This window comes from Chroicocephalus ridibundus, chromosome 5 (genome assembly GCF_963924245.1).
Source record: "Chroicocephalus ridibundus chromosome 5, bChrRid1.1, whole genome shotgun sequence".
NCBI classification, from domain to species: Eukaryota; Metazoa; Chordata; class Aves; order Charadriiformes; family Laridae; genus Chroicocephalus; species Chroicocephalus ridibundus.
Window position 1 is genome coordinate 9,163,717 of NC_086288.1, and position 13,295 is coordinate 9,177,011.

At 37.5% G+C, this 13,295-nt stretch overlaps 1 protein-coding gene across 5 annotated transcripts in view; it reads right to left on the reverse strand.

Annotated features, from left to right (window-relative positions):
* DCLK2 (doublecortin like kinase 2) overlaps positions 1–13,295 on the reverse strand; it is an 85,702-nt gene that overhangs the window by 33,059 nt on the left and 39,348 nt on the right. For 3 of the 5 annotated variants that reach the window (XR_010071200.1, XR_010071199.1, XM_063335759.1), the window contains exons 3-6: positions 9,003–9,105; positions 6,900–7,001; positions 5,530–5,580; positions 1,658–1,752 (exon numbers count right to left, since the gene is read on the reverse strand). Coding sequence is in view for 2 of the 5 variants with exons in the window: in XM_063335759.1 (XP_063191829.1) it covers positions 1,658–1,752; positions 5,530–5,580; positions 6,900–7,001; positions 9,003–9,105 (351 nt within the window). In the remaining 3 variants the exon portion in view is untranslated. The remainder of the gene's footprint in view (positions 1–1,657; positions 1,753–5,529; positions 5,581–6,899; positions 7,002–9,002; positions 9,106–13,295) is intronic. The other 2 variants (XR_010071201.1, XM_063335760.1) reach the window with 1 other exon arrangement.

Below are 13,295 nucleotides of genomic sequence, written 5' to 3' on the forward strand. Positions count from 1 at the left end.
CCAGATAACTTTCCCTATCTTTAGTCTTAGGAGCACAGCTGGGATCCTCCTGCTGAACAGATGCATCCTAATGGGATAAAACAAGAGGTTCGCACTACTTCAGTAACACATCAGGTCTGAGATGATTAATTTATTTTTGCTGTTTTCTTTGGTTATATAGGGATGAATTATTTGACACAAAAACCCATTAGTATCCAGCATCAATTAAATTCCAAAATGAAAAATACAACAGCCTACTTCAGTGAAATTGACAGTGAAGGGGAAAGAGGACATGTCCACTTTATTAAAAATTGCTTGCTACTATCAGAATTATCTCTATCTTAATGGAGCTTTAATCAGCTAAAAGCAGACAGGACAGCGTGGGAAAAAAATGAACCAAATTATCTAGTTTCTAAACTTGTAATTTCATTAAAGACAGACAAAAGAGCATTTGTTAAATATAGTGCAGACCAGCTGAGAGCCTTAAGTCCAATGATTTTGGTGTCCTCTATGGTAAGTTCTATAGCAGAGCTGTCCAGACAAATTTTAAGACACACAGTCCTAATTTTCAATGTCAGAACTATTACTGCTCTTGAAAATGCTTTTCAGGGGAAAGGCCAGTCTATGTTGCTTTGGACAAAGAGAAGTTCAGCAACATAAAGGCAGAGATCAACACTAAATTGCCTCAATGAATCAAACAACTAAAAACACATTAGAATTAAACAAATAAATCAAAATCTTTCCTTAGAACCACAGAAGCCTGGCAGAAATCAGTGCCATACTCCTTGCAAAACAGACAAAGATGTGGTAACAATTAGCATGTCAAAACCCAAATCTAAATACTATTCAAATCACGTCCTTTAGCCAGTCTCTTAATTGAGAAAACAGTTTTTCGCAGAATTATGTAGCCTCTTCACAACTGTTGTGTTCACCAATGGGAGCTATCACTCGAGCGGAATAATCAGCGCAAACCATCCAGCGTTCTTCCAGAAAGGCTGCAATTGATGATTTCATAGAAAAATTCTCCTTGAAAGGACAGCTGCACAAATGCAGCAGTAAGATGTTCAACTGTGCTCCAGACTGTTCCTTTTATTTCACTGAGTAGAAGGCACAGAGCAGCCGCTAAGAACTGTAAATGTTACCAATTTTTAAGTGGGAGAGGAAGAGAATTCTCTTGGTGCAACACAGAAAAATCTGGCCGACATCACGTTGCTCCCAAAGGAACCCCTCACACGCTTTCAGGCAGGAGACTGCATGAAGAGGTGAAATTGTGTGCCACGGATGAAGAAGCGTGCTTCAGATGAAATTTTGGGCAATGCTACAAGACTACAATGCATCCAAAAGAGGATACTACATTTATATAGGCTGAGGGAATATAAATTACTTGGGGGTTTTCTGCAGTCCACAAAACAATGGAAAATTTGGAGGGCAAATTGGCATATTAAAGCCACCATCATCCTCCACCTTTCCTAAGTCAAGAGTTCCATCCTGCCAACCAAAGACAAAATACAAAAATCTTACTTCAGATCTCCTCTCCGCTTCAACTCAAAAATCATACTAGCAAGGCTACCCTATAGAATTATAACTCTTTTTTTTTTTTCCTTATTCTTCAGCGTCACTATAATACATCATTCAATGAATAATGGAATTTAGAGGTCTTAATGGTTCTTGCACTTACCTTGAGTCCACGAAAGCTGCCTGGGCTTGTTGGTGAGGAACTGGAGGACTTTGTAGATTTTGGTGTGGATAACTGACTGCTTGGGGTTCCATTAACTGGACAAAGCAATAAAGGCAAACAAATGAAAGAAAAGGTGAATAGAGGTCAAAAATCCTAACTTGCTTTTAAACATAACATACCTCTCTGACAAGTTATCACTTAAGTCTGCATACAAAGACTAAAACAGACTCCTCGACATTTAGGAATAAACTACACGCTTGCATGCCACGCAACTGCGCCCCCAAAACTCATGTGGATATGGGATCAAGACGACACAAAAATATTGCATTGTCATTCTAGAGATTAAAAAGGCCTATTTTGTCCTTTGCCAGGACAAGAGCTTTGGGTAAATAATAGACACAGGCTTTTTAAATTATATCCTTTGTTGCAATATTGCACAAAAAATATGGAGAGAAAGTGTTCATAAAGAAATCTGACCCTCCATCTCTCCTTTTTGGATCAATGCCTTATTTTCTAGGTAGAATGTTTCACAGAACACAAGTTGTTTTATTGCTGGAGATATTTTTTTCCAAGAAAAACAAACAAACAAGAAGTATGAGCTGTTTGGACGATAAAGAACTTTATCGGTAGTTCAGAAAAATATTGATTTAGGGGGAAAAAAAGGCCAACAAGGTAAAAACTAGTAGGTTATTTCTGAACTTCCAAGAAGTTCAAGTATCTGTGGAAACATACAATATCTTCTCTCTTGACTTCAAGAGTTCATTCATTTTAAGTCCAGTTTTCCAAAGAGGCCTACTACAACATCTGTTTCATCTTTGGTGACTTGAATATAACTTAGGTCGGTATTTTTCTGAAAAAATCAAACTGATGAATTTCATTATGCAGACAGAACATCACACTGCTCAACATACACAAATATGATGCACCATTATATGATGCAACATTATTTCCTATCTAGCTGAACCTTTTCCCGAGGAGGAAAACACTAGGCAGAAATTTAAGAGCTAAAAAGGTTTCATAGCTGATTCATGGTGAAGAATTATTTTTTTCAGAAAGAGAAAAGTAACCCTGACAAATAGAAATTTAGTTTCAAGTAAATAACAATTACACCTGCACATATCCTTTACACAACAGAGGTCTGTCATGGGTTATGCATCACTTCTGAACCAGGGCTATTGGATTTATCTTACAAGTGTCTATTAACCTAGTACCCTAACATTCTCGGAGTGCTGAAGATGCCTTCCAAATACTATTTTTACAACCCGGCCAGTCCACCTGCCAGTTGGCCAGGCTGACTGCACCATTACTTCCACAAATCCCCGTTTTTCACAAAAATCTCTTTCTCCAATGTGTGATGTTAAGACACAACTAATTACCATTTAGCTACAGAATAAGTCTGCCTTGAAGTCTGATAACTTGGATTTACATTCCCCGATCTATTACAGGACCAAGAGCTTAGTCTTTTCTCTTAGAGGTATTCAGTATGTTTAGGATATTTTTGTCTTGACTTTAACGAGGGTTGCCTGTAAGAACACAAGGCAAATTACTTAAGTGTTTTTTTAAGAAGCTAAAGTATTTAGGAATATACTCTTGAAGACTTAATTTCATTACTTTATTTTAGATAACCTTCTTGAAACCTGGCATATGAATGCCTCCTTGTTTTATATAGAATTTGTAAGTATGATGATAAAAAGAGCTAGTGAATGCTATCTTACTGTTTTCTGCTTCTCACACACACAATTTGCTCTAGCCATTAGAAAAAATACTGAGCTGTAAAGTTCATGACCAAAAATGAGATACTTCAGTAGAAGAATTTGCTTCCATATCACCAACTATTACTACAGAAGGGAAAAATTTTTGTTTATTTACAAATTTTTTTTATACAGCTCACAGAAAGGACGTTATTTCCTGAACATGACCATTAAGGCCTACACTATAAGACACCCATATCTGTCTCTAAGTCACTACCATCCTTTTAACATCAATAGAACCACTAAACTGCACCCGTGAAATTGGTTCGTTAATAATCTTCTTCCCTCCCATAACTGTCTAAGGAAGAACATCCTAGCCTAGACTGACAGTATTCTAGCTCTTTGCTAATATCTTAGATATGCTTGGTGTACAAGGGTGCTGTTCTGAGCCAGGGGTATGACTAAATGATATCCAGAGTTCCCTTCCAACTTTTGTCATTCTATGATTCTACAACTTGTAGTACGTTCTGCTGAGGATCCTATTTAAAAGAGCTGTCTGGAGATATAGCTTTGCCAATGTCTTCTGAGATCCACTGCAAATGAGTCGGTACACAACTGCAACAATAGTAAAAGCTGGAATTGGCCCTGTGTAGATGTAAAAATTTTGCATCTATAGGGAGTCTCTCAACTGCTTGTGCTGGCTTGGCTGGGGTAGAGTTAATTTTCTTCATAGTAGCTGGTACGGGGCTATGTTTTAGATTTGTGCTGAAAACAGTGTTGATAATACAGGGATGCTTTCGTTACTGCTGAGCAGTGCTTACATAGAGTCAAGACCTTTTCTGCTCCTCACGCTGCCCTGACAGCGAGTAGGCTGAGGGTGCATGAAAAGTTGGGAGGGGACACAGGTAGGACAGCTGACCCCAACTGACCAAAGGGATATTCTATACCGTATGACGTTATGCTCAGCAAGAAAACTAGGAGGAAGGTTGTCGGGGGTGGGGGGCACTGCTTGGGCACTGGCTGGGCATTGGTTGGTCAGCAGTGAGCAATTGTTTTCATTTGCACCACTTGTCTTGCGTGTGTTTTATTTCTCTCTCTATCTCTGGTATTTTCCTTTTAATTACTATTATTATTATTGTTTTATTTAAATTATGAAACTGTTCTTATCTCAACCCACAAGTTTTATCACTTTTACCCTACAAATTCTCTTCCCCCATGCTGCTGGTGAGGAGTAGGGGTGGGCGGGTGATGGAATGGGTGAGTGGCTGTGTGGTGCTTAGTTGCCGGCTGGGGTTAAACCAAAATACTGCTATTTCGGACTGCAGCACCTTTTTTTTTTTTTTCTTTAACTCAAAAACCACACAAGCAATCTGTATTCATTTTTGGCACAAACTTGTCTGCTGCTATTGATCTTCTGATTATTTCATGTATATGCAAAACTTACCTTTGTTATCTATTGTCTAAGTATAAGTTCTTTTGAGGCGTCTTTCGACATGTGTAGCATACTGAATATACAGGAAAAAGAAATTCTTCCCTGTCGTTCTTTAAGTAGTAACTGTTAGGCTACAATTCTTTAGCATATTGGAATGTTGAAAACTGAAACCTATTAATATGTTTTAAATTGTTAACTTCTAGTGTGGTCCAAAGTCTCAACTTATTTGCTAATCAAAATACATATTACTTGTTTTAGAGATACTTTCACTTTGAACTGAAGGCTCAAAGAGGTTTCTCAGTGTTTTAGAACTTAGGCTGAAATAACACAAGGGAACAAAAGAAGGTAAGTAACTGCAAATAAAATGAAAAACTATGACGTGCTTTTGCACTGCTTTTTCCAGCAACTCTGTCTTTTTGCGCTGGCTGAAATTTTCTATTATGCTATAGAATACACATACAAATGTATTGCTCCCCAGAATGCTCCTCTACCTCTAGTGAAATTATACCATTACAAATTTAACTTTGACACCATTAGCAGTTGTCCAACAACTGTAAAGCATCATTTATAGTTTCACACAAATGCTCTACTTCAACAAAAAAACCTACACCCATTATGTCTCTGGTTCACCGAACGCAAAACACCTGTTTCAAGCTTGAAAATATTCACAAATACAGTGAAAAGAATACAGGTAAATGGAGAGGGAGGAGACACACTAGTGATATACAGCCATAATAGTAATGGCTCACCTGGGGATTTTGATGAAGAATAAGCACTGGAGTAGTGGCCACCCCTCTTTACTGTACTCATATATTTGACACAAAGGAAAAAGACATGAAGGAAAGAAGTTATTAAACAGCTCTGAACATGCATGAAAGGAAGAAGGGTAAAGATAAGTAAAGACTACAGGAGAAAAAATGGCAAGTAAATAGAAGGATAAATATCAGACACTTTGAATACATTTTTCAAATTAACCTAACCAAAGGGGTGTCCAAGTAGAAGTATGTAAGGTAATGACAGCGCTGATTTCTAAATACTCTGCATAGAATTCACTGTTGATAGATTTCCCATGCTATCTCACTGGAGTTAACAGGATTGCATGAAATGTAGATCAGTTGTGAAACTTGCCCTTCATGCTACAGTTTTCTTTGTTGTTACTGCGATCATTCTTTGAAGCTTCTCAGTTAAATATTCAACCTTTATTAACAGATGATCAATATTCCACTTTGAAAGAGCCCAAAGACATAAAATTACTTTAACCAGCATCAATTAAGCAAAACAAATATTGATATGGAAATGACAATATGAAACATGTTGCAGTTTTGAACACACGCACAGGAGCTTACATGTATAGTTACATTCAGAACAGAGCATCGTGTATTTACATATTCAATCGTTTGATTTCAGGGCTACTTCTCCAGGTCTGAGAGAAATAAATCAAGTTTTACTGTTTTTAGAAATTAAATGCAGAGGTAAAATTGGAAAAAAACCCAAGTTTCTCCCTTCTATTTATTTGCATAAAAGATTCAATGGTTGGAAAATGTGGTGTTCAGCCAAAATGCTGGCAAAAACACAATGTGAACCTTTCTTTGAAATTACAGGAAGCACAAGAAGAAAAAAAATATTTCTCTGTTAATAGGCAATAACATTCTACAACATGTCCTAAAATTTATTGCAACAGCAAAATACAGCATTTCCAACAATATTTGGCTTATATAGGAGATATCTTCCAAATTCGAAACACTTAAGGGTGTACTCTAGTTCAGTGAACATGAACTTAACCACATAACCATCCTGTAGTTAATAGTCTTCAAGAAAATCAAGTGCCACGCTGAAAACCTATCCCAAGTGTACAATTAGCAGAAATTATTCCAATGCTCATAAACTGAAACTTTTTGTGCCTGTTAATTAAAACACAGAAATTCAGGATTCAAAAATAAATGCAATTTTTATTATTAATTAGTATTATATCTATGAGACAAACTGGAAAATTATGTTTTCCCTCAGGAAACAAAGCATGGCACTTGTATTTCAGACAAAGCCAACAGTTTTTTCACCCATTAAACAAATTCTAACTTTCATGTATTTCCCACGTTCAGCTCTTTCCTAGAAGTAGTACCTGAGGCAGGTGATTTGCTTCGACGTGAAGGTCCTGGACTTTTGGATGCAGTATGCCTCATGCCAGATGATCGGGAATAAGAGGACTTCATAACACGGCATTCTACAAAGCAAACAGATAGAGTCTGGACAACAGTTCAATGCACAGGCTTCCTCCAAACACTACTGTTGCTGTTTATTATCCAGAAAACGAACAACGGTATTTTCTAAACCTGCTTGTCCAACTGAACGAAACAAATTTATAACAGCATCTCAGAACTTTAAGGTACATACCATACAAACATATTTGAGCTGCATTATTGCTATAACTCAAGTTTGTACACAACTGAAAGAGTAAAGTAGTCAGCGGATGCCAAGGTTCTTCTCATAATTCAGTAAATCCTGCACACTGTAACGGCAGCTTCATATAGGGCAACTTGCACAAAAGCCCCTTTTAACTTCTTTTGCAAGAAACTGATGTTGTGACCAATTTTTAAAGAGGTGAAAAATATCTATTGTTTCCAAAAGGCTGAGACATTACTGACATCTACCATCAGCTATTTATCATTAAATAAAGGACAATCTAAATGGGAAAGGAATCAAAAGGCATACATGCATTGACATTTTGGAAACGTTTTAATTCCTACAGTTAGCATGCACCTCAAATCACTCCCAATGGAATCATATAAATTTTCCTCCTGATTTTGTCCCTGTTATTCATCACTATGATGTCAATGCCATCATTATGATGCCACATCACTATCAAAACTAGTAAGTAGAGCTGCATGCCTTGCCAGTCAAGTCATGGTGCCCTCTGTACCTAACCTCCTTTTCTCCATTAAGATGTCCAGAGTTATTAGAGGAAGCAAGGGCCACCAAAGCTGAAGAGACAAAGGGAGAAAAAAGCTCTCCATCACTGGGTTCTCAGAAAGGAAATGAGACCAATTAGTCTGTGCATGGCGTATTGGGAAAAGCAAACTTAGGCCTTAAATCTGCATGGGAAATTATGATTTTGCCCAGACTGGGATCTGCAGTGTGAGTTAACACAATGATGCTCTTCCATTCCTCCATAAGAATAAAATCATATCTTAGCTAGTCTACAACTATGTTAAAAACAATACCTCCACACTAGCTGAATCAACATAATCAAGCAGTTCTGTAAAAGCAGCATGCTAGCAATAACAACAAAATGGGAGCCAGATGAATCCTGCATCCATCCAAATGTACGGACCCGTGGTTAGATATATACCTATACTTCTTGATGTAACTGAAGATTTTGTAATGAAATTATGGTGTTTGTAAAAATTAGAAAAACAGCAGGTGCTTTTGCTTTCAGTTACCCGAGATGACTAAGGCAACTCAATTCCTAGCCCCTTCACAACCTGAAGCTCTCCTGAAATAATCTGAGGATCCTTGCCAGGGCAACTTTTCTTTACCATAGATTAATTTTTTCATAAAAGAAAATCAGGGTGATTCTACAGCTGAACCAATATAGACAGAAAAAACATGTCTAGTAGGGCCTCTAGCAATAGACAAGGGGTAATGGTTTTAAACTAAAAAAGAGTAGATTTGGACTAGATCAATGGCAGACAGCATGGGCACAAAGTCCCAGTTGGTCTCACCTCCTTCCCCACCCAACACACCTTATAACTTCACAATATAAACAGGCTCAACGCTTGGTCTATAGACCGGAATGTGTGAGTAGGACAATTTAAGGCCTAAAATGAATGTGGTTACATATGTGATTTTTCAAAAATCTCATGAAGACAGCAATAAGAAAATCATCATATAGTCACAGATGTCAAAAATGAACATTTTTAACATCCATTAGATCCATGACTGAACCTTTTAAAATTCCGTGTTAAAATTCAATGTTTTCCATGTAACTTTAGGGACAGGCACTGTTTTCCAAGAAAACAGATCAGGTTTGTTAGTGCATTTTAACAGACTTACAAAATCCAGATGATGATTTTGAAAAACTTTTTAATCCATAGGAGAATATTTTCCCATGTATATTTTCCTAAATCACGCAACTCTTGAGGACTGAAGTTGGGGGGGGGGAGGGTGCGGGGAGAGTTCTCAATGAAGTTGACTATTTGAGTGGGTTTAGGATGTACAGTCTTACCGCTGTGATCCAACACGAAGTCATCCTGAGCATACCGGTATTTCTCAGGCCCACATGCAATGAAGACGTCATCATCTCCAAAAAAGTCCTGCAAGCATGTCACCTTGACAGCAAAATATACAAAGCAAAATAAACAAATGCAGTACTTCCAAATACTAATACTAAATCTTCAGTTTGTGTTTTCCTTTTCACAGTCATACTGCAATGTTCTTCTATAATGACAGAAACACTCCAGTCCTCAAGTACTTCAGCTCTCCCAGTAGTGCAGGAACCTCACAATCAAGAATGTAAAATGACTGCCCCTCACCTCAAAAAAACACCTTCTCTTACATTTAGCACCTGTATTTTTGCCTATAACTACACATGGATACTGATAACTTTGACAAGACCAGCTACAAACACTACTCAAATATCAAAGCTTCTTCTATTCTTACATTAATTGCTTATGGGAAAGTCTGTCAAGTTAAAAAGACTGCATCTACAATTTTATTTTTTTTATGCTCTGAGGCATTTAGTTTCCATGTTTTGATGTCCTGTTAAAAAAAAAACACAAACCCCCTTTTATTAAACGGTATTCCCTATTAAAAATATATAATAAAATATAGTCCCTTCCATGCCCTTTGCAGCTCTGTTTTTAATTGTCCCAGTAATCAAGTTACAATGTATTTCAAGAAGGATGGGGCTATCAGAAAGAAAAATGTTTCAGACATTCTTTAAAAACATAAAACCAAAGGCCTGAACAAACCTCACTTCTTAAAAGTCAATAAAAGTCAGCTTGTGTAGAAGCAAATGTCTACTTTAAAAACAATTAAAACCAAAAATGCCACAAGAAGAAATCCCACCAAACTCATTGTAACTCCCCTGTAAGAAAGCAAAGCATTTGCAGGTAGCAAGCTATTTTTTAAATGTAAACGGATTAAAATTTTACTGTATAATTGTTTCCCTATGAGATCTGGGAATAAAAGCTATGTAGAAGCTAAGAAAGTTAGAACCATTTGGTAAAACCACATAATTAAAGAGCTAAAACAAAAAACTGCTTTTAGGGAAAATAGCTTTTTTCCTTCCCAAATACCTGTCAACACCATTTGCGTATTTTACCCACTGTGATTACAGTAAACATTGGCAGAACTACAGGAAGGGGTCTCTGCTGCCTGCAGTATCTTGAGAAACACTCGGAATATCAATGACCCTCAGCTCGCTGCAGGAACACCCACCCAGGGCACTCACCAGCAGCGCAGTTGTCATGGCAGCTAACCCAGGAACAACAGCCCCTGCCCCGACAGCGAGATCCTCACTCCACTGCCACACGCAGCAGCCAGCATTTGTGTCACTGTGGTACGCAGCCAAAGGACTCCAGCCATCACCAAAACCCTTGTATTGTTATCTCACCATCGCAATGACAATCTGCTCTCATTGATGAGAGACGTTTTCAGCTGTACTTGAAAACCGCTGCTTCTAGTTAACTGCATTAGAAAGGCCATACAAATTTAAGATAAGTTTCACTAACGTGGGATTTATTCCTCGATACTTAATAACTCTCTCTACTAAGAGGTCTCATTATCATTTCCACAGATTTCAGGAATCCAGCATCCAACCCAAGCCCACCACTACAGGAGAAGCTGTGAGAAAGCTTTCTGAACACTTATCCCAGTAGCACTGCTGGACACGGGCAGAGATGTTCTGTGAGGCACAAGTTCACACCCAAAGCCCCTCAAACCAGATGCCATTTCCACAAGCTCTGCCTACCCATCACTGCTCTACTCACACCCCCAAGGCCCTTCAATGCTGTTTCGAGCAGGTAAGAGTTAACTGCTGTGGTTTAGCAGCGCCTAAAATTAATCTTTCTGTTTTGATTCAAAGCCTCCCCCTCACCTCTTAGCCCATCCAGTCCAACAGCTGAGCTGAGAGTAAGAGAGGAGAGAATGACAGGTTTTATGTCAGACTCTGGGAAATACACAGGGATAGAACTGCAAGCTGCAGTGTCCTTTTGTTGTCTGCAGAGCAATTCTACAAAGGAAGGGTCAGATCTGTGCACAAAAGATGACAGGAGTACCCTTAGAAAGCCACCTTAAAATCTTCTGTAAATGGCTATTGGGGAAGGGAATAAAGAACTTTAAGAAAAGTATTAACTTCCATATGTGCTTTCCCACATGTTCATGTATGTACAGTTTCCCCAGGCAAGAATACACAGGAAGAATCATGAGTACCATCAGATAAACTGCTGGAGGTGGAGCAACAGCACCGCCATCTGCTTCCACACCATGTACCTGACCTGCGTGACTTCCACCTGGCAGTCACAGGCCAAGACAGACTTCAGCTTACTGTAAAAGACACTAAACTACACTTAGAGCTAGATAAATGCAAGAGAAAGATTTACACAGATGCTCGCTATATTCCAGCACTGAATACTGGAAGCCCTCCTCCCTACAAATAGTCATGATTCGCTACACATAAAATACACCACAAGAAAAAAAAAATATTGGAAAAGTGTATTCAACAAGGAATAACAATCTTCTAGAACTTACCCATCCCAAATAATGACACATTATGAGGTGAGAAAAGTATTTTTAAAACCAAATTCATTGAAATCTTCTGTTTTCCTAAAAGTATAATCTAATGGTTATTTTTCTAGGTCTTTATCGTAATAAAGTCAAAGGAGCAGCTTCCAAGGTGAAAAGAGATAATAAAATAAACAGTCTTCATTTCCTACAGAATTAAAATTAATGTATGCGCTGCAATTAATGAAAACAGTTTTCTATTAAGGGAAAGCTGAAATGAATAAATTGTTTGCATGGAGTTTTGAATGCTGCAGGTCCACTGTGGTCTAACTTGCAAATCACACAATTCCGCTCCAAAGAATATCCATACTTAGATCACATAGCAATTGTTTATAGCTTTAAGCAGGATTCAATCAGGTAAGAAATTTAAAAACAAAAAAAATTTCAACAGTTTAACACTTTTTTTTTTTTTTTTTTTTTTTTTTTTTTTTTTTTTTTAAGAGTTTCATTAGCAGTAGAACTTGTGCATATAAATAGCATGTCAGTCATTCCAGTAAGTTAGGGATCAAAATTTGGCTGGTCAAACTAGTGTTCTTTCCACTAAGCGTCTATACTCTGTCTTACCCGTTCTTTGTTTAGTTGCACTTGGTGCTAAAACAACTGTTCAGTCCTTCAAAATATTTCCTAAAATGCTTTTCAAAGGAAGATAGTACTAGCAAAGCTGCATATAAGTATACCATAGCAAAAATAGTCAACTACATAGTCATTCACTCAAGTAACAACTCTCTTGGCCAGTCCTGATGCTGTGAGCTTCTATGCATGAAGTTGAAATTGTGAAAAGCTTTAGATACCTTGAAGAGGTTAAACATCAAAACGAGATTTGATTTTCAAGTTTTGAGAGTTTTTAAAAAATCACAGTCATTAGGTCATTTTTGAGATTGAAATCTGTCCAATTCCTAGTTTATATCCATAAAAGCTCTATGCAAGTACTTAGAATGCATGCTTTCCATCGGTGGCCTCGCAGTAAAGCTCAATCAGAACGTCTCTCTCCTGTCTGTGGCTTTAATTACCACAGATAATGCTCTTTTAACAGAACAAGATGAGTGCGATTTGTTTGTCCACAGGAAAAAAAAATAATTCTATTTTAAATCAGATTTTTTTAATGGAAGGCATATACAGAGCTGCACAAGGAAGTCTTTTAGGGTTTATCATGGTAGCAAAGGCTTACACCAAAGGAGTTTCACGCTTCCTTGAATCCTTTTTTTTTTTTTTTTTATCCCCCACTTAGAAAAGTGAAACGTATTTAGAAAAACTGCTTTAGGAACACTTTAGAAAAATGTGATCTTGTTAAGTCTGGATGTTTCAAGTAACACATTTAAAATGTGTTAAACCCTACTTGTTTCTAAATACAACACTCTTTCTAGACAAACATTGTCGATGTTCTGCTGGTAACTCCACTGCCTTCTTTTTATTTAGAACAAAAAGTGACTTATTTGTGCTCCTCTGACAACTCAGACGGCTCTCAGGCTGTCTCATTGCACTTTTCATTTAAAATATGTCACTATACACAGCAGAGTAGTGCATATTTAGATAGGACTGGATTGGACTTGTACTCAAACAACTAGAAGTATTTTTAAAGGCCTAGAATTACAAGCAGGAATACAAGGGAAGAGTGAAAAGCAAAAAACGTTGTGTGAGAAGTCTCGGAAGAAATACCACAGGGAAGTCAACATTACATTTCCTTTTTCAGTGGGGTCACACGCAGTATTATTTTGTGTCTGTTTCAACAGAATCT